The following is a 22440-nucleotide window of genomic DNA, read 5'->3' on the forward strand; positions in this document are numbered from 1 at the left end:
TAAAGATGTTGGAGCATCTGATATAACAAGGTGTAGAGCTGGATGAACACAGCAGGCCAAGCAGCATCAGAGGAGCAGGAAGTTTGACAATTTTCTGATGAAGGCTCTAGACCTGAAACGTCAGCCTTCCTGCTCCTCTGATGCTGCTTGGCCTGCTGTGTTCATCCAGCTCTAAACCTAGATCCCATCCGGAACTTGTCCACTCTAATGCCTTTTAGAATACCCAACACTTCTCCCCTCCTTATGCCAGTTTGACCTCGGGTAACATCTCTAACATCTAACCCAATCAAACATCTATCCCTAACCTCAACATCCATCATGTCCCTCTCCTCGGTGAATACTGATGCAAAGTGCTCATTAAGAATCTCACTCATTTTCTCTGACTCCTTGCATAACTTCCCTCCTTTGTCCTTGAGTGGGCCAACCCTTTCTCTAGTTACCCTCTTGCTCCTTATGTCTGAATAAAAGGCACTGGGATTTTCCTTAACTCAGTTTGCTTAAGATATCTCATGACCCTTTTTACCCCTCTTCATTATTCATTTCAGATTGGCCCACTTTTCCTGATATTCTTCCAAAGCTTTGTCTGTTTTCAGTCACCTAGGCCTTACATATGCTTCCTTTTTCTGCTTTGTTGGTCTCACAATTTCATTAGTCATCCATGTCTCCCTAATCTTGCCCTTTCTATCCCTCATTTTCACAGGGACATATCTGTCCTGAAATCTCACAACCTCTCTTTAAAATCCTCCTACATATCAAATGTGGATTTAACCTCAAACAGCTGTTCCCAATTCACATTCACCACCTCCTGCTGAATTTTGTTACAGTTGGCCTTCACCCAGTTTAACACTCTTCCTTTAGGGTTATTCGCGTCTTTGTTCTTGAGTATTCTAAAACTTACGGAATTGTGATCACTATTTCCAAAGTAATCCCCTACTGAAACTTCAACCACCTGGCCGGGATCATTCCCCAGTACCAGGTCCAGTATGGCCCCTTCCCGAGTTGGACGATTTACGTACTGCTCTATAAAACCCTCCTGGATGCTCCTTACAAATTCTGCTCCATCTAAACCCCTAACACTAAGTGAATCCCAGCCAATGTTGGTAAAATTAAAATCTCCCATCACTACCATCCTGTTGCTCCTACATCTTTCTGTAATCTGTCTATATATTTGTACCGCTATCTCACACTCGCTGTTGGGAGGCCTGTAGTACAGCCCCAAAATTGTTACTGCACCTCCCTATTTCTGAGCTCTGCCCATATTGCCTCACTGCTCAAGTCCTCCATCATGCCCTCAATGCACAGCTGTGATATCCTCTTTGACCAGTAATGCAATTCCTCCACCCCTTTTACCTCCCTCTCTGTCCTGCCTGAAGCATCTGTATCCTGGGATATTTAGTTGCCAATCTTGCCCTTCCCTAAACCAAGTCTCAGTAATAGCAAAAACATCATACCCCCAGTTACCAATCCAAGCCCTCAGTTCATCTGCCCTACCTATTAAACTTCTCGCATTAAAACAAATGCACCTCAGACCACCTGTCTGTTTGCATTCATCATCTGCTCTCTGCCTACTCTTCCCCTTAGTCACACTGACATCATTATCCAGTTCCTTACAGGCTTTAGTTACTACCTCCTTACTGTCCACTAACCTCCTCGTTCGCTTCACATCCCCCACCACACGAGTTTAAACCCTCCCCAAAAGCGTTAGCAAAAGCACTCCCAGGACGTTGGTTAAACTCCTGCCCAGGTGTCAACCTTCTGATTTGTAATAGTCCCACCTCCCCCAGAGATGGTCCCATTGTCTCAAAAATCTGACCCTTCCTTTCTGCACCATCTCTCAAGCTATTCATTTATGCTGCCTATTCTTTCACTTCTATTCTGACTAGCATGTGGCACTGGTAGCAATCCTGAGATTACTACCTCTGAGGTCTTACTTTTTAACTTGGCTCTGAACTCCCTAAATTCTGCTCATTGGATCACATCCCATTTATTACCTATATCATTGGAGCCTATTTGCACCAGGACAACTGGCTGTTCACCCTCCCCCTTCAGAATGCAGTCAATCTGAGACATCCCTGACCCTGGGAGGACACATACCATTTGGGCGTCTCGCTTTCAACCACAGAACCGCCTATCTATTCCCCTTACAATCAAATCCCCTATGACTATAGCCCTTCCACTCTTTTCCCTGTCCCTTCTGTACAGCAGAGTCAGCCACGGTGCTTGAACCTGGCTACTGCTGCCTTCTCCTGGTGAGTCGTCTCCCCCAACAGTATCCAAAATGGAATACCTATTTTGGAGAGAGATGACCGCAGGGGACACCTGCACTGCCTTCCTGCTCTTTCTCTGCCTATTGGTCACCCATTCGTTTTCTCCCTCAACAATCCTAATCTGCAGTTTGACCAATTTGCTAAAAGTGCTATCCATGACTTCCTCAGCATCGCGGATGCTCCAAAGAGAGTACACCCACAGATCCAGAGCCTAACAAGAGCTGCAGCTGGACACACTTCCTGCACGTGAAGGAGTCAGGAATATCAGGCGCATCTCTGAGCTCTGACATTGACCAAGAGGAGCATAACATGGGTAACAGCTGGAACCATTACTGGGAAACCAAATGAGTGTTTTAGGTTTCATTGTTGCAACAATATCACGTAAAATGAAGAATACCTCTCGGCTACGCTGGACACTGGGAATATTCTTTTCAGTTTTGCTCCTGACATTGCAAGATGGTTATTAAGGTTTAAGAGGCAATAAATCAAAAGGAAAAGCAGCACGTTGATTAGCACACCTACAATCACCTTAACATTCATTCCTTCCTTCACTGATGCAAAAAAGCAGCTGTGTTTAACAGCTACAAGATGCACTATAACATTTGCTTAGGCTCTTTGACAGCACCTTCCAACTTCGCGCCTATATCACCTAAAAGAAGAGCAGCAGGAGCAGAGGAACACCAGCTGCCCCCTCCAAGGTCAAATTGAAACCGTTTTCCTGTTTCTTTCCTGTTGCCGGGCCAAAATCCTGGAATAGCCTAAGTAACAGGGTATGCACACACTACATGGACTGCAGAGACACTAAAAAGTAGCTCACTACCGCCTCCTGAAGGGCAATGAACATGGGCAATAACTGCTGACCTTGCCAGTGAGCCCATGTATAAATAAATCAATAAAATTGTATCCTAAATGATAACGAATCCAACTACTTTCAACTCTCAGGCTGAGCTGAAGTTATGGTTACTTCCGTTTCTTAAAAATAAACTGAAGGTTTCCTGTCTGTGTGCAGTTTGCACATTCTCCTGGTGTCTGCGTGGGTTTCCTTTGGGACCTCCGGTTTCCTCCATCAGTCCAGAGGTGTGTAGGTTATGTGGATTGGCTATGCTAAATTGCCCATAGTGTCCAGGGATGTGCAGCCTAGGTGGATTAACCATGGGAAATGCAGGGCTATAGGGATAGGTTAGGGTGTTGAGTATGGGTGAGGTACTCTTCAGAGGGTCAGCTTGGCATCTATGGGCCAAATAGCCTGCTTTCACACAGTACGGATTCTGATTCTGTGATTTCAAAATGTTGAAAGTTAATATTTCTGATCAGTTGAAATGAGAAGGTGGAACAAGATGGAGTACCTACAGTAACATAGAACATAGAACATTACAGCACAGTACAGGCCCTTCGGCCCTCGATGTTGTGCTGACCTGTCATACTGATCTCAAGCCCATCTAACCTACACTATTCCATGTACGTCCATATGCTTGTCCAATGATGACTTAAATGTACCTAAAGTTGGCAAATCTACTACCGTTGCAGGCAAAGCGTTCCATTCCCTTACTACTCTCTGAGTTAAGAAACTATCTCTGACATCTGTCCTATATCTTTCACCCCTCAATTTAAAGCTATGCCCCCTCATGCTCGCCATCACCATCCTAGGAAAAAGTCTCTCCCTATCCACCCTACCTAACCCTCTGATTATTTTATATGTTTCAATTAAGTCACTTCTCAACCTTCTTCTCTCTAATGTAAACAGCCTCAAGTCCCTCAGCCTTTCCTCGTAAGACCTTCCCTCCATACCAGGCAACATCCTAGTAAATCTCCTCTGCACCCATTTCCAAAGGTTCCACATCCTTCTTGTAATGCGGTGACCAGAACTGTACACAATACTCCAAGTGCAGCCGCTCCAGAGGTTTGTACAGCTTCACCATAACCTAGTAAGGTATTGGTTCAATGTCAGGAATTATTTGTAAAGTGCGGCATCATTGGCTGGAGCTGACGACTAAAGTAAATGGTGAAATTTGATTCCTTGCAGTCCCTGTAAAAGGATCTGAATGAGTTCCTAAAAGACGAAATCATTTCATGTTATAAACAGTCCTTTGTGAAAAAGTTAATAATAGTGATACCACTGTCTCTTAGAAATTGATTGCTTCAGGAAATCAGAAAATGCAGGCCAGTAGTAGCACAAGGTCAGTGATGTACTATTTGCACCAATGCTGTGCGGGTTGCTTTGATGAATCAGATGGTCATATTACCTTTATCATTTTGAATATACATAGATAAATAAGAATGGGCTAAAAATAGACCCAACCCCTTTGTACCAAAGTTAACTGATAGACTTGGGGCAGTGTAGGGTACAAAGGACTAGAGATAATGGGATCTGCAGATGCTGGAGAATCCAAGATAACAAAGTGTAGAGCTGGATGAACACAGCAGGCCAAGCAGCATCTTTGGAGCACAAAAGCTGACGTTTTGGGTCTCAACCCTTCATCAGAAAAGGGGGAGGTGAAGAGGGTTGTGAAATAAATAGGGCACTTCCTGATGCCACACCTCCTCCCTTATCCCCATCCCAGGCCCCAGGAAGACTTTCCACATCAAGCAGATATTCACCTGCACAATGTGGTATACTGCATCCGCTGTACACGTTGTGGCCTCCTCTACATCGGGGGAACCAAGCGGAGACTTGGGGACCGCTTTGCAGAATGCCAACGCTCGCTTTGCAATAAACAACTGCGCCTCCCAGTCACGAACCATTTTAACTCCCCCTCCCATTCCTTAGACAACATGTCCATCCTGGGCATCCTGCAGTGCCACAATGATGCCACCCGAAGTTTGCAGGAAATGCAACTGATATTGCGCTTGGGAACCCTGCAGCCCAACGGTATAGAACATAGAACTTTACAGCACAGTACAGGCCCTTTGGCCCTCGATGATGTGCCAATCTGTCACACAACTTCCCACTGCTATCCTTGATTGGCCCTAATCTTACATTCGTCATTCTTTTATTCCTTAAATACTTATAGAAAGCCTTCGGTTTACCCTGATCCTATCCGCCAACAACTTCTCATGTCTCCTCCTGGCTCTTCTGAGCTCTCTCTTTAGGTCTTTCCTGGCCAGCACTGTGGATTTCACAAGCTTCAAAATCTGCCCTCCCCCTACTGCAACCCAAAACCAGCCCAGCTCGTACTCGCCTCCCTCGCCTGTTCTTCCTCTCACCTATCCCCTCCTCCCACCTCAAGCCGCACCCCCATTTCCTTCCTACTAACCTCATCCTACCCCATTGACTTGTCAGTCCTCCCTGAAATGACCTATCCCCTCCCTACCACCGAACTTACACTCACCTCTACAGGCTTCATCCCGGCCTCTTTAACTTGTCTGTCTCCTCTCCACCTATCTTCTCCTCTATGGATCTCCCCCTTCTCCCTATTTATTTCAGCATCCAATCCCCCTCCCCTTTTTCTGATGAAGGGTCTAGGCCCGAAATGTCAGCTTTTATGCTCCTGAGATGCTGCACTTCATTATCTCTGTACAAAGGACAAAACTTCTTCCCAAACATGTCATCAAATATTATAATGTATTATAATTTCCAACCTAACAACAAATGACATTTATCTAATGTCATTACCAGAGGTGGTTCCCAAGGAGAGTGATCATATCACATGTACCAGAAAGTCAGGTAAGGAACTATAGGGATGATGAGCAAAACCTTTGACAAAGAGGGAAGTTTTAATGAGTATCTTAAGAGACGAGAAAGTGAGGTAGTGAAGTCAGGAGGTGAATAGAAGCAATTCCAAATTTGAGGGCCAAGCCAACTGAAAGCACGGCTGTGAAGGACAATGCGATTAAAATGTTAAGCATGAGGAACCAGAATTAGAGGAGAGCAGAGATCTAAGAGAGTTGTAGTGCAGGAGAAAATAAAGTGAGGTGAGGTCATGAAGGTATTTGACAGCATTGAGTACTCAACCTTGGGCTACCCTCTCCATTATTCTTTGTTTGCATCCTTTGTTGTAATCTCAATTCCATGAAGTCACTTTAAATGTCCTCCACATCATGTTCAGCCTAATTCCTAAAAATATGAAAACCCCTATGTGGGTGTCCACCTAATAATGATGGTGATGAACTGATGTCAGAATATTGAGACCCAACAGCACATTTGCGATCATGCCAGTGCAAGACCAGCTTCAGAGATTATCTGCATCCAGCTTGGAAATTTTGTAATTAGTTCATAGCAACAAGAAGACATGAAAATATGTGTGAATATTTCTTAAATACTTATTCAACTCCAAACATGGAATATTATGACAGAGTTACAAATACTCACACTACTATTTGATGGAATTAAACGACAAGACTGTGAAAATGCTTCCAATGTGTAACGAAGTTTATAAAATAATTTTAGCACGTACATCACACGTGTGACACTAACAGCGTCAATGCACCCCCATGACCCAACAACTAAATATTATTGACTATGTATACATTAATCTTTTCTTTTTACATCTGCAACATTTTACAATATACTGATAAATAAATCTCTTACGGTACCTTCCCAGGGATAAGTGGATAGAAATAATTTGTGCTTAATGATTTTTTCTAACCTTACGTGGACATGCTATGACACACTTCTTTTGTAGGTGGAACTCGCACCCAGACGCTGTGACCCAGAATTTGGGATGACATCACTGCGCCACAACACATGCTTCCATATAATCAGGAAAAAAAACAATTTATTCATGATTCTTTCCTTTTTTTTGTTCATCAAGGCACAGGATCTCAATGCTGGAGAATAAAGCACTTTATCAATAACTTTAAACAAAACACTAGAGTTAGGTATTGTACAGATTCAACACGAAGTAAGGGTCACTCTGTCGAACTCTGAGGTGACATCCAGAGTGGGTTAGATAAAGATTAAAGTTCCAGTTAGCACTTACAAATTACAGATTAGTTATACAATAAAACCCCCTCTAAGTGAGCTGCCTTCTTATAAAAAGCCAAATAATTTTCTTCCCTCTTGTGAACCAGGTTTTTCTTATATCAATGTTCAATTTTACTACAAAAAAATTTAAAATCCTACAGCTGCCTTGGTAGGATTCAGACACAATACACCAATGCATGAAGCTAGACCTTTAGATTACTAGCCAGAGTCCTTGCCACTATACCAGCACATAGCTGTTGCCTAGTGCCTGCATTTAGTCTATTCTTTTCTGTGTCTCTTAGAAAAGTGAAACTTAATGGCATTTTCATTCTGGGTAGCAGGATGTTTGAGTTGCAAATTCAGATCCATAAGTAACTGAATTGGATCAGTTAGCTGATTGAAATGCTAGTAAGAGACTAGATACAGCAACTTTTTTGAATGACATGACATCATTTTATTTTTTAAATCTCTTTTTCTCTTTTTTCTAGGCAATGCAATTAAACAGATAACAACAACAACAATTTTCAATTGTACATCACCTTTACAGAAGTAAAATATCCCAAAATGCTTCACAACTGCATTTATCAAACAGAATTTGACACCAAGCCTCATGGGAAGATGATGAAATATGACAGACAAAAGCTTGGCAAAAGATTTAAACTTGAAATATCATTCTAACGAGTGAAAGAGAGCCAGGAGGGAAGAGAGATTTCATGCGGGGATTCTCCAAGCTAAGAGAGAAACAGCTGAATGTACAAGTAGCAATTTCAAACTAGTTAAAATCAAGGAAGGTAAAATCAAAACAAGGCCAGAATCTGAAGAATGCTTGTAATTATTAGGTTAGCAGAGTTGCAGGTGGTGCTAAAGATAGGGAGGACATGTTCTAAAAGCTATTAGTTACCCTACTGTCACCACATTCTCAGAAATTGTACTTTAAATTCTAAAAAAACCTACTGCATTAAAAAATCCTCATATTGTTATTTATTTCATTAACCAGTTAATTAAAATGTGGGCTTTCTGTTTCTCTATCCTTTCACCAATGGGAATTTACAAAAAAAATGACAATGTTAAAATAGTAAAAGATCATTAAGCTAATTGATGAACCTTTCCCTCATTTACTATCTTTTCGGGAAGTAATCTAATTATTGAAGTGCACTTTCCCATTTGAATTTGAATAACTGGACTGAAAACTTCAAATTTCTTCCTGCAAACTTTACAACACAATATATTTGCACCCTAATGAGTGACATTGCTAGTGCAGCATAAGGACAACTAGATGGAAAACATTATTATTAATTTGGAAGGAGTATAACATAGCACTTTGAGCTCTTATGTCTTGTCTTTCTCTTTTACAAGTGCAATGTATTTTGCAAGTTACAAAGAAATCTTCTTTATTCAAAAGGTATTTACCACATCCACAGTGCTTACACCATTGACTCTCTAAAAATTTTTACATATTCTACAGGTAGGAAAAGTGAAATATCAATGCAATCAATTCTTTAAATGATAATTGCATGATAACCTTTTCAAAGGATATGAGGATCAGCAAGCTGTGTCAGCATTTATTGCCCATCCCTTATTGGCCTTAAAAAGGTGATGGTGAGCTGTGATATGTTATTGCAGGATGGCTTAGAACACAAGTGGGGAGATGGGTTGATGGGTGCATGGAGAACATTGGCTGTAAGTTCAAATGCAACCCAGAATTGTAATTGTCTCCTCTCTCTTTCACCCTATATTGTAAATATCACAATCAAAATTCATTTTAAGCAATTTTATCCCGCAATAGGTAAAACTCACAAAACGAGAGTTCTGCAGCATAAAATGAGCAAACAACAAAATGTTAAGCTAACATCGACAAACGAGAATGCAATGCAGCTCATCAAACTTCTCTCATTTGTTCTGGTTTGCAATTAAAAATCAGAGTAGATAATGTTCATTTCCAAGATGAACCTGATCAAAAGTCTTTAATAGCAGAGCAGTAACACAGAATTGAACTGGTTGCTACGCATAACAACATGGAATCAGAAGCTACCACATAAGGAATGAAGTTATTCCATTCAGTCTGTGCTGACATTTTTGCAGAACAATCCTGTTAATCCAAGTCCATCACTCTTTCTCTGTATTTTGCAACAATTTTCTTGTTCAAGTATTTATCCAATTTTCTGTGAGTGCTACTATCTGAATCCACCAGGCTGAGCTGCTGGCTGGCTTAATATCACTGGCCAATGAAAATGGCTTCCCTTCTATGTACGCAATTTCCTTGTTTGATCTTCAGTGTAACAAAATTCAAGCCAGAACAGAAATTTAACCATTGTTTTGTTTGTATACTGTCAATGGAAGCAAACTTCAGTGTGCACAGCAGTCACTAATATGCCATCAGGATTATTGTCATTGATGGTCAGAATAAAGTATAGGAGTTGCTTGATGTATGGATAATGAAACCCGCATTCCTTTTCTAATGTGCTAAACTCACATTCACATCCACCCAGACCTCCACAGGTCTGTTTGATTCTTGAAGCCTCTTGATCAACATGTGACCTGCTGGACTATGCTTCCACCTGGTGGCATTCTCATCCAAACCACTGCAATTGAAAAAAACTTCTCATAAAATTCAATTGCCACTTGCAGGACTAAACTTACCAACAGCAACAAAAAGGTTAAACAGGATTTTCCAATTTCTGTAATAGGGAAGTATGGATCAGATGAAGCTCTAAAGCTGAGGAAGTCACAGGCCCTCGTGTAGGTGTTTCAGAAGGCAGGTTAAAATGTCATTTCGACAGTCCAATCCATTTGGAGACTTGGTGAAGTAAGCAAGATTTGTAACAGGCAGTTCTCAGAAGGATTGTGGAATTGTATAGCATGGCAAAATAAAGGATATAATTTTTAAACTCTCACAAAATGTAAGGATGACTTACTTGAAATTGAGAAAATTTGGAACAGCCACAATATTTCAGTTCTTTGCACAAGTCTATATTGTTAGTTAGGAGCTTTCTTGACGCTCCCAGGGAGTTGGGTCATTGTTTTCTGGTGGTGCCTTATTTTTCCTGTCCTGCCAGAAGTGCTGCACATCAGGGGGGATGTTCTGCACCACATCCTGACAGGTAAGCACCTCTCGGTAACCGGAGATGGTGGACAGTGCATTGTTGGCTCCCAAGCTCTTCTGACCCAGAGTGCTGGGCAATACTGCAGTCCCTTCAGACCCTCTATCCCTGGGAACACCATGGCTGGCCAGCTGAAAGATGCTCCTCACACCATCCCTGAAATCCTGGGAGGCAGTGAGTAGTGCCAGGGGGTTGAGAACACCATTGGCAAAAAGCAGCAGCTGAGCCAGGATCAACAGAGCATTGGGTGGACGGGGGCCACTGGGTTTCCTGTGCCTGACCCACGTCCACACTACCCAGTCTGGCAGCCACATGACGGTGAATCCAACACTCAGCCCCCACAGAAGAAGGGTGACCCTTCTGGCCTGGGGCTCCCTGCGGTTGGGTGTATGATCCCTCCTGGGTGTGTGAAGTAGCAGGGCTTTGAAGTGGCAGACGATGGCAAAGGTCATGGGAATCCCATAGGCAATGAGTGGGTAAGCCACACCATAGGCACTCATGAAGTTAGCAGCAGTCGGAGGAATCTCAAAGACACATGATGCAAACTGGTGCTTGTGTCTAGCAGTTGAAAAGAGCCACTGGGGGACAGGCAAGAGAAGGGCAAACACCCATGTACTGCATGCCAACACCCACACCCGTGGGCACTCTGGATGGCCGTGTTTTGCCAAGTGGCTCACATGTCTGTACCGGGCATGCCCCACTGCTGCCAAGGTGAAGCTCTTAGCCGAGAGGCATGCATGCAGGAGGTACTCTGATGATTTGCACAGCACCCAGCTTGGTGACCAGCCTTGCCTGGGGGTAGTGGAGACTCGCAGGGGAGCGCATAACAACAGTAGAAAGAATTCTGTGATGCTCAGCGACAGGATCAAGCCATGGACTGCTGTGCTCTTGCCTTGCCTGAGGTCCCTCAGCAGGACCATCACCACCAGGCTGTTGCCCACCAAACCAACCAGGCAGATGACCCCCAAGATGACGGGCAGGGCTACTTTCAGTTCTTCTCCGTTAAGCGCAGGGAAGCCTCCGATGTATTCCAACTGATCGCCAGAACTGTTCATGGTGGAAGGTGCCGCTCTCGGAGCCGTGGAATGTCTCTGGCGCCGAAAGGAAACTTAGAGCTTCGACCGGGAGAGCTGTCCGGGCAGCGATGGTTCTGAAATTGGAAAGCCAAAGCTCCGAGCACAGGAGCTGTCCGGGATTCGGGTTCTGAAACTGGAAAGTCGCAGCTTCGGGCAGAGGAGCTGTCCGGAAAGCGTTGGTGTTGACACTGGAAAGTCAGATCTTTGACCTGAGGAGCTGTCCCGGGATCGGTCGCGCTAAATCTGAAAATCCAGGGCTTCGAGCAGAATGTTATCAGCGGGTCTGTGGAACTGAAACCGGAAAGTGAAATTTCCAGCCGAGAAGCAGTTTGCGGAGCTGTGGCGTTCAAGCTGAATGGAGGAGCTGTCCGGGGTACGATGGTGCTGAAGGTGGGAAGTCGGAGGTTCGAGCAGATGAGCTGCTCACGTTGCTCTGGTGCTAAAATAGGAAGTTCAGACTTCAAACAGAGGGGAGGAAGGGAAAGAAGTGAGGTGGGATGGGTAAAGGGGAGGGTATTGGGGTTTGTTATAATCAAAACCTGGAGATTTAAAAAAAAAATATTTCAACAAGACAAGAGCATTAGGTTTCTGCCCAGTGTCTGGAAAAACGATATCCAACTGATTTCACAGCTCACCCTCAGACTTAGATGCTGTAATCTTAGAGGGCTTAACTCTTTGCAAACCAAAGCTTTGCATGCTCAAGTTGAGAACCAGACTAAAGTCAAAATATAAACACATACGTTCAGGCTTTTATCAGAGGTGAATTGCTCATACTAAGTTAGCCAAACTTACATCTTCGCCCCAAACTCATTATAATCATTGACAACGAAGTCTGGGTCTGGATGAACACAGCAGGCCAAACAACATCTTAGGAAGACAAAAGCTGACATTCTGGGCCTAGGCCCTTCAGCAGAAAAGGTGGATGGGGGGAGGATTCTGAAATAAATAGGGAGAAAAGGGGAGGTGGACTGAAGATGGAAAGAGGAGAAAATAGGTGGACAGGAGAGTATGGGTGGGGAGGTAGGGAGGGGGTAGGTCAGTCCGGGGAGGGGTTGCAGGATTATGGTATCAATGTGGATTTCACCAGCTTCCCCCCCCCCCCGCCCCGCATCCCAAAACCAGCCCAGCTTGTTACCGCCTGCCTAACCTGTTCTTCCTCTCACCTATCCCCTCCTCCCACCTCAAGCTGCACCTCAATTTCCTACCTACTAACCTCATCCCACCCCCTTGACCTGTCCATCCTCCCCAGGCTGACCTATCCCCTCCCTACCTCTCCACCCATACTCTCTTTTCCACCTATCTTCTCCTCTATCCATCCTCAGTCCACTTCCCCCTCTCTCCCTATTTACTTCAGAATCCTCTCACCTTCCCCCTTTTCTGATGAAGGGTCTAAGCCTGAAACGTCAGCTTTTGTGCTCCTAAGATGCTGCTTGGCCTGCTGTGTCCAGCCCCACACTTTGTTATCTTGGGTTCTCCAGCATCTGCAGTTCCCATTATCCCTCATTATAATCATTAACATTATTTATACACATTAATTGTTGTGCTAAAGAGCATTGTGATTAGAACAAGGAAGAAGAGTTGGATTTTTCTTTAGGAAACTAGTTGTTGTGATCCAGAATACATTGATTGAATGGAATGTGGAAGTAAATTCAATGTTAACTGCCAAAAGACAATGAATGTATGCACAAAAGAGAATACTTGCAGGGTTGTACAGAAAGAGAAGGGATGTGGGAAGGGTATAGGCCCAAAACATCAACTTTTGTGCTCCTAAGATGCTGCTTGGCCTGCTGTATTCATCCAGCTCCACACTTTGTTATATCATAAGATTAATTACACCTCCCTTTCAAAGAGCTAGTGCATAGACAATTGGCTGAATGGCCACTTTTTTCAGTACCACAAGTTAACATTCTATGAAAGTGATTTCCATTGAAATAGAGAATGGAAAGGAATTACATTGATGTGGCACCTTTCATAATTTCACAAAATTTTAAAGTGCTTTGCACTCTGTGAAGAACCTTTAATGTAAGACCATTGCAACTATATAGGAAAAACAGTGGCCAATTTGCATAAAGCAATGAATCACATAATAATCTTACATAATTTATGAGACCAAAAGACACAGGAGCAGATAATCCACCATTCTATTTTCTTTCCTTATCTCCATAACCCTTGATTCCTTTACCGAATGAAAATGTGTCTATCCCAACCTTGATTCTAGTTAATGATCCATAACCCACTCTGGTAAGGAATTGTGTGATTCATTACCATCTGAAAGAAGAATTTTCTCGATATCTCTGTCTTAATTGGGCAGCCCTTCACTCTGAGATTATACCCTCCTAGTCTGTTCTACAAGGGAAAACAACTTCCAATATTTACTCTGTCGAGTCCCCCAGGAATCTTGTCTGTTTAAATAAAGTTGTCTCTCATTCTTCCAAACTCTAATGAGCACAGGCCCAAACTATTCCATATCGCCTCACAAGACAGTCTCTCCATACCAGAGGGCAACCTAGGTAATCTTTCCTGGACTGCTTCCAATATCAGTATGTCTTTCCTTAAAAAAAGGGGGCCCAAAATTGTTGTTAATATGTCAGCTGTGATATAACTAGTGTTTTGCTTGGTTTTAGCAATACTTCCCTATTTTTATACACTATTTTCTTTAAAAGCTGTTTCTGTCACACTGCCTGACAGGATTAATATTTCTTAGAACACTGGGAAAACTCCCTATTCAGTTAATAATTCAACTGAAAGATAGCACTGTTGCCAATGCACTCCCTTAAAGCTTCACTAAAGTTTGTCATCCCAAATTTGGTGCTCTTTAAAGGGATTTGATCTCATTATCTTCAGACCCAGGGCTGTGAATGTTACAAACTGAAGGGTGGCAACATTGAAGGTAACAGTGTGGTACTGAAATGACACATCTGAAAATGTCTGCAACAAAATTGATTTTTTAAGCTTCTGATTGTTGGAGATTGCACTTATTTTTAAAAATATGTAAATTACACTTATGTGCAAAATCAAAGAAGAACACTATTAGTTGGAAAAAAGAACTAATTGAATTTCTAATCTTGCCAGTGTCAAAGGGAGCTATAGAACACCATTGTCTTGAATTCCAGCTGTTCAACTAGAAATCTATTTGTGTTCCTGGTGTCATAAACAAATAGATTATTCTACAAAAATAGAACATTTTGGAAACAATTAAAGGAGTCAGGCAGATTCTGTGAAGACAAAATTTGGGAATAACTTTGTTCATGAGACCAGATTGCCATCAAAATTCCTGAAAAGTCTACTTTTGTCATAAATTTCAAATTTCAAAACATTTTTGCCTGGAAGTGGTATTCACCTCTCAAAAATCAATACAGTGATGTCTTGAAAATAAGTATCTTCTGTTACAAATATCATACATATAGGAATAACTACATTACATTTATTCAGCCTGGCTCACCTCTTTAATCATTTTTCATTCCTAATCTACTTTCAGAGAAGCAGAACAGCTATGATTGGCATTGGATTTTCTTCCATTCTGTATCAGGTGATTCCTGAAAACCAATGCACCAAAGGGTGGAAGGGATTTTAGTGTATTGAAAAATTGTCTGGATTCATTGTACTTCTACTTGAAACTTGACGCTCCATCTCCACGTTATTCATCAGGAAATAACCTTTTTGAGGCAGAAATATGGGATTATTGTTATTAATTCTTAGTGGGCATTCTGAGGGAAGCAGTAGCCAATGGTAAGAGAATGTGGTGGCAGCTGTTGGCATAATAAATTTCAAAAACCAAGCAGATATAATCATCAGATGAATTTATTCAATGCTCTGGTGAAACATCAATGACTCTGAAACAGGTTGGCTAGCTCTTTCAAAGAGCTGGCACTAGTAGAATGTACAGCATTACTCTAAGATTAATGCAATATTGTAACATGGCTAGAAACAAATTATCTTGTTAGCTTGTTCTCGCATCACTGCCCCAAGTTTGACTTCCAAAAGTAAATTTAATTGAGATGTAAAACAAGCAGCTGAAACCCTAACATGCACTTTACACTCTTCTACAATACTAGTAAACCCAGTACGTCAATTTTAATTGCATCTTGACTGCTTTGTGTTTAAATTTATCTGCCCAACTTACTTTCATAACCTTAATACCCTAGCCTAGGAAACTGTATCAATCACAGTTTCAGCATTTTTCAATTGGCAAATCAGCTCCTGGAGAAAGAGGCTTTAAAATGTAGGCTCTACCATTAGCCTTGCATTTGATTTCATAAAGGATAATGAAAAAGAATGAAAAGAATTTGCCGGAGAAACTCAGCAAGTCTGGAAGCATCTGTGAAGAAAAAAATAGAGTTCACATTTTGGGCCTGAGGAAGGGTCACTGGGCCCAAAATGTTAACGCTGATTTTTTTTTTCTTCACAGATGTTGCAGACCCGCTGAGCTTCTCCAGCAATAATGGGAACTGCAGATGCTGGAGAATCCAAGATAACAAAGTGTGAAGCTGGATGAACACAGCAGGCCAAGCAGCATCTCAGGAGCACAAAAGCTTTTGTGCTCCTGAGATGCTGCTTGGCCTGCTGTGTTCATCCAGCTTCACACTTTGTTATCTGAGCTTCTCCAACAACTCTGTTTTTATTCCTGATTTACAGCTTCTGCAGTTCTTTCAATTTTTTTGAAAAGGAATGGGATCAAATTGGTGACGTAAGCAATTGACAAAGCCCATTGAGAGTGAGAAGCATTGAGGTGCACAGGATAACAATAGCAAAATGAACAATAGCCACAATAGATTCAGAGTCAGACGATTGGCTCTGGTATTTATGAAAGCATGGCAATCTTCAGCCCTGCACAGGTATAGAGGTTAGTTAAGTCCGTTGATTATGTTAGCTTACAGAGTGATGTAAACAACATGGGTTCAATTTCCACACTGGCCAAGGTCACAATAAAGGCCCAATATTCTCAACATCACCTCTCACCTGAGGCACGATGACCCTCATGTTCAACCACCACCAGTCATCTCTCCCTCCCTAATGAGAGAGCAGCCCTGATGTCTTCCGGGGCGATGCCAACTTTACCTTACAGGGATATGATGAGCTTATCATTAGAATTAAAGGAAATGTGAATTCTTTAAGAACATTGTCATTATTTACTTTTGTTTTTCAGCTCAACAGTGTCAATTACAACTTCATACTATCTTAAACAGTAAAAAATAGGAGTGAGATCAAACAGGATTTGACACCAAACTGCATAAGGAGAAATTAGGACAAGTGACCAAAAGCTGGATGAAAGATTGATGATTTTAGAATTTATTAGAGGAAGCAACAAAAACACAGACATTTAGGGAGAAAACGCCAAAGTTTAAGAATGTTGTAAATTAAGACATAGGCACCAATAATAGAGCTGATACGAGTTGAGTCAAGAGTCACAGACTTTTGGGTGATCTTAAGCTTGATCTTGGATCCTGGAAAAAATGGAGTTGGACCAGGGCTGTGGCAAACTGTGACAGCTGCTTCTTAACTGTTCTCTGATATGTCTCATCAAGCGACTCATTTGGGTCAGTCAGCTGTGAAAAGGCCTGATAAGGATAACGTCAGATATAAAACCCAACAATAATCTAGCTTTAGATATGACAAAGGCATATCCAGCCCAGTCAACATTTCAAAGTCTTCCTCACTGATATTTGGAAGCGATGCCAAAATTGGGAGAACTGTTCCACAGGCCACTTGAGAAATAGCGTTACATATTCATATTTATTAACTTAGAACTTACATCAATCTACCAAAAACTTCCGTCATCATCCCTAGGTATGTCCTTGCCCATTTGTAAGAAAGACTGGCCAGAGATGGCAGTGCAGATGTATGCAGTCCTCAGGAAAGACATGGGAGCCCTCAACATTAGAACTCATGCAGTCTCCTCTATTAGATTCTAAAAACTGATCAAGCCAACGATTGGCATGCAGGGATATCTTGTGCTGATTATCACATCTCAACTGATGAACTGGTATTCTGTAGATCAGAAAGCTATAGACAGAGCTTAGTGATCCCATAACCAATAGATTAGATAAAAACATTGCCCCACATTTGGTCATGATTCATAGGAAACAATTAGATAGTTAACGGAGGAGGTCACTGCGTGATCATCCCCACCTTCAAGGACAGCGGGCTTCAGTACACGAGTGTAAAAGGAAAGGTGAAATATTTGCAAACAGAAGTTTGAAATTTATGATCCAACTTAGCCTCCTGCTGAGATGCCATCAACTCAGATGCCAGTCTTCAGCCAATTTGATTTATTTTACATCATACCAGGGAATGGCTGGAATTATGAAGATGATAAAAAGCTTTTGGCCCAACAATCTCCTGACTGAAAGTATGCAGAAATGTTATGTTCCAGAACTATCTATGTCCCCAGTGAAGCTCTCCCTTTGCAACTAAAATACTGGAATCTATCTTACATTGTGGAAAATTCCCAGGAATGTCCTATTTATGAAAAGCTGTACAAATCCAATTTAGAAAATTCCTGCCCTGTCTGTCTATTCTCAATCATTGACAAAGTGATACAGGAGTTGTTGACAGTGATACCATGCTCCATTTATACTGCAATAACATTTTCACTGATGCTCAATTTAGATTTCACCAGAACCTTCAGGTTTCAGGCCTCAACACAGATTTGATCCAAACATAAGCAAAAGAATGCATCACTGGAGGTGAGATGTGAGTGACTACCCCGACATCAACGAGACATTTGGCTAAGTGTGCATCAGAGAGCTATGGTAAGGTGGAAGTCAATGGAAATCAGGGAAACCTCGTTGTGCCCAGTACAAAGGAAGATGTTTGTGACTGCAGGAAACCAATCACCCAGTTGCAGGACATAACTGCCTAACTTTTAGTGGCGTGTCTGAGGCCCAAACATTTTTATATATTTTTACATTGTTCTTCTCCACCCCCAATTCAACATACCTTCAGAAATGTGGATATCGGCTTATAATTGCACAATGTTCAGTTCCATTCACAACTCCTCAGATACAGAAGTGGTTCATAACACCATGCAGTAAGCATTCAGGCTTGGACCGATAGGTAGTATTTTTACTGGAGTGTAGGACATTAAAGGGTGACCTTATACAGGTTTATGAAATCTTGAGGGGCATGGATAGGATAAATGGCCACTATCTTTTGCTTAGGGCAGGGGTTTTCAAGACAAGGGGGCATATTTCTAAGGTAAGGATGGCAGAATGTTGATTACATGCCATCATGAGACTAACTTTTATTAACGTTCTGGATTCCATTGAATACAAATTTCACCGTCTGCAAGACTGAGATTTGAACCTATGTTCTCAAAACATTAGCCTGGAACTCTGGATTATTGACATTGCTACTTCAACAACACCTCGATCACAAAAGTAGAATAATGTCAAACAAATATAAAGTGAGCTGCATTCTGTTACAGCACAGTGGCTCAGTGGTTAACACTGCTGCCTCACAGCGCCAAGGACCTGGGTTTGATTCCAGCCTCGGGTGACTGTCTGTGTGGAGTTTGCACATTCTCCCCGTGTCTGTGTGGGTTTCCTCCGGGCGCTCCTGTTTCCTCCCACAGTCCAAAGATGTGCAGGTTAGGTGGATTGGTCATGCTAAATTGCCCATAGTGTTCAGGTATCTGTACCTCAGGTATGTTTTAGGGGGATGGGGCTGAGTGGGATGCTCTAAGGGTCGATGTGAACCTGTTGGGCTGAAAGGTGATCGGGACTAGGAACTTAACTTTAAAAACATTGAAGTGTATGGAAAACCATCAGAGTCCCAGTGGACCATAGGGTTATTCTCCCATTAGAGCAAGGTAGCCAATTGGGTGATGATTTTAACCTGACAGTCACCACACCTCAGGCATGGGGTAAGGATAAGAAGTCGTGACCTTCACCCAGGCATTGAACCTGTCTGTTGGCATCACTCTGTACTGCAAACCAGCCATCCCATCACCTGAGCTAACTGACTCAATTTTAAGTAACAGGCATGAAGGGAAAGAAGGTGGTGTTGCATTGATAATAGGGAACGGGATCAGTACATTAGTAAGGGAGGATAACAGAGCAAAAGAATAAAATATGGAAAAGTGTAGAGCTAAGGAACAGCAAGGGGCAGCAAATATTATTGTGAGTGGTCATACACAATATGTGTAAGTGAATTTCTGTGGTGGACTCTTACACAAGGTATAAATACCCAAAACCTCAGCCAGCCATCAACAACAAAGAAAATCCAGGATGGTATAAGATATAGAACATAGAACATAGAACAGTACAGCACAGAACAGGCCCTTCAGCCCACAATGTTGTGCCGACCATTGATCCTCATGTATGCACCCTCAAATTTATGTGACCATATGCATGTCCAGCAGTCTCTTAAATGACCCCAATGACCTTGCTTCCACAACTGCTGCTGGCAACGCATTCCATGCTCTCACAACTCTCTGTGTAAAGAACCCACCTCTGACATTCCCTCTATACTTTCCACCAACCAGCTTAAAACTATGACCCCTCGTGCTAGCCATTTCTGCCCTGGGAAATAGTCTCTGGCTATCAACTCTATCTATGCCTCTCATTATCTTGTATACCTCAATTAGGTCCCCTCTCCTTCTCCTTTTCTCCAATGAAAAGAGACCAAGCTCAGTCAACCTCTCTTCATAAGATAAGCCCTCCAGTCCAGGCAGCATCCTGGTAAACCTCCTCTGAACCCTCTCCAAAGCATCCACATCTTTCCTATAATACGGCATCCAGAACTGGACGCAGTATTCCAAGTGCAGTCTAACCAAAGCTTTATAGAGCTGCAACAAGATCTCACGACTCTTAAACTCAATCCCCCTGTTAATGAAAGCCAAAACACCATATGCTTTCTTAACAACCCTGTCCACTTAGGTGGCCATTTTAAGGGATCTATGTATCTGCACACCAAGATCCCTCTGTTCCTCCACACTGCCAAGAATCCTATCCTTAATCCTGTACTCAGCTTTCAAATTCGACCTTCCAAAATGCATCACCTCGCATTTATCCAGGTTGAACTCCATCTGCCACCTCTCAGCCCATCTCTGCATCCTGTCAATGTCCCGCTGCAGCCTACAACAGCCCTCTATACTGTCAACGACACCTCCGACCTTTGTGTCGTCTGCAAACTTGCTGACCCATCCTTCAATCCCCTCATCCAAGTCATTAATAAAAATTACAAACAGTAGAGGCCCAAGGACAGAGCCCTGTGGAACCCCACTCACCACTGACTTCCAGGCAGAATATTTTCCTTAAAGGGAAATATAAAGGGAAGGCCCAGAAAGCTCCCATAAATAGTGGTGAACCTAAGGATTGAGAGCTTCCTGGAGAAAGGTCGCTGGTGGCCTTGCTCTATTTGTTTGGCATGTGCTTCAGCGAGCCTTCCTGAGATGGGCCATCAGCTTACATCCAACAAGTAAGGTCCATAACACTTCAACAAGGTTTCATTCAATCTATCTGTTCTGTTACTTTTTGTTGCCTTTTATCTCTCTCCAGATAGATTTTGCAATTTTTTTAACTTTGGTTTTAAATTCAGTTATCTCTTTAGTTGTCCATGTTTTTTTTTATTTGGAAAGGACAGCACTTTTCCCAGGGGTATAAACTGATTTTGTATCACATTAAACTAGTTAAACACCTCCCACTGATCTTCTGTCATTTTATTCATTAGCAGATTTGGCCATGTTTACTGCATTCTCTGTCTCATCACATTGAAATCATTAAGAATATATTTTCTCAAATTATTTTTTGTGGGTTTTACTAATGTATTCAATGTACTCAAGGCAGGCTTGTCCTTGAGACATTTGTGTTGAGTTGCCTTTGGAAGAACTTCTGCAGTCCATGCATTAATCTGAATTCTTAAATTTAGTTCTTAAATGCCTTCTAATATGATCTTTCTGCTTTTCACTTCAGGGCACATGCAGAGGACACATTTGGGAAAGTGGTGACACAGTGATAATGTCACTGGACTAATAATCCAGAACTCCACCTGATTTAAGCCCACTGGTTCATTTATGTCCTTTAGAGAAGGAAATCTGCCATCCTCACCCCATCTGGCCTCCATGTGACTCCACACCGACAGCTATGTGGTTGACTTTCAACTGCAATTAGGGAGGTGCAATAAATGCCAACCTAGCTATTATTCTAGTGAACAAAGAAATAGACGAAGCAAATTGCTTCAGAAAAATATCCTGAACACATTCAAGCATTTCTGCCATCAGCCAATCCTCTTGTCTAAACGATAAGTAAGAATTCCATTTTGGAAACATGTTGTCTTTGCTACATGCTGGCTAAACTCTATATCCATGCAATATGCCACTTCACAGTTGGTATTAGGAGACTGATACACAACTCCCACTCCAATCTAGCACCTTTTTCTATTTCTTAATTCTGCTTATAATGTCTTTATAACGTGTTTATATTTCCTATTGTCTACTGGCATTGAAGTGATTTGATATTTAATCATCAGGGTTCTTTCTCCAAATCCAACATTCTCCTTAGCTTCCCTTGTCAATTTGCTGTATCTATTTCACACTCCAACCATTCTGCAGTTATGTCTCCATAATGTTTTTTGTTTATTCATCCACAGGTTGAAGATGTCAATGATCAGGCAGCATTTATTGTCTTAGGAACACAAAAGCTGGCGGTTTGGGCCTGGACCTTTAGCTCCTAAGATGCTGCTTGGCCTGCTGTGTTCATCCAGCTCCACACTTTGTTACCTCGGATTCTCCAGCATCTGCAGTTCCCATTGTCTCTGATCAGCATTTATTGTCCATCCCTTATTGCCCAGTTAAGAATCTGGACTCACATGAAGGCCAGACCAGTTTCCTTCCCTAAAGGACATTAGTGAACCAGATGAGATTTTCCAGCAATTAATCCATGTATTCAAGGTCATCATTGGATTCTTAATTCCATATTTTCTTTTGTTCAATTCACCTGCCATGGCGGGATTCTAAACCAGATCCCCAGAATGTTATCTGGGTCTTTGATTGACAGTTAAGGACAACACCATTAGGCCATTGCTACCATGCCAACATCACTCACTTAAACTTGCTACTGCAATTTAGTCAGAGATAATGGGAACTACAGATG

At 42.2% G+C, this 22440-nt stretch overlaps 2 protein-coding genes across 8 annotated transcripts in view; both read right to left on the bottom strand.

The window, feature by feature from the left end:
• LOC125459155 (RING finger protein 145-like) overlaps window positions 1-22440 on the bottom strand; it is a 175897-nt gene that overhangs the window by 103988 nt on the left and 49469 nt on the right. The gene's annotated exons all lie outside the window — the stretch shown is intronic.
• Window positions 10151-11326, bottom strand: LOC125455103 (G-protein coupled receptor 151-like). The gene has a single exon (XM_048536714.1). It carries the CDS (start codon window positions 11324-11326, stop codon window positions 10151-10153), a length of 1176 nt encoding a protein of 391 aa, XP_048392671.1.

Source organism: Stegostoma tigrinum, chromosome 1, assembly GCF_030684315.1.
Source record: "Stegostoma tigrinum isolate sSteTig4 chromosome 1, sSteTig4.hap1, whole genome shotgun sequence".
In the NCBI taxonomy this organism is placed as follows: domain Eukaryota; kingdom Metazoa; phylum Chordata; class Chondrichthyes; order Orectolobiformes; family Stegostomatidae; genus Stegostoma; species Stegostoma tigrinum.

Coding starts and splice junctions, on each gene's coding strand:
- LOC125455103 (XM_048536714.1), bottom strand. CDS start 11,326: ATGAACAGTTCTGGCGATCAGTTGGAATACATCGGAGGCTTCCCTGCG.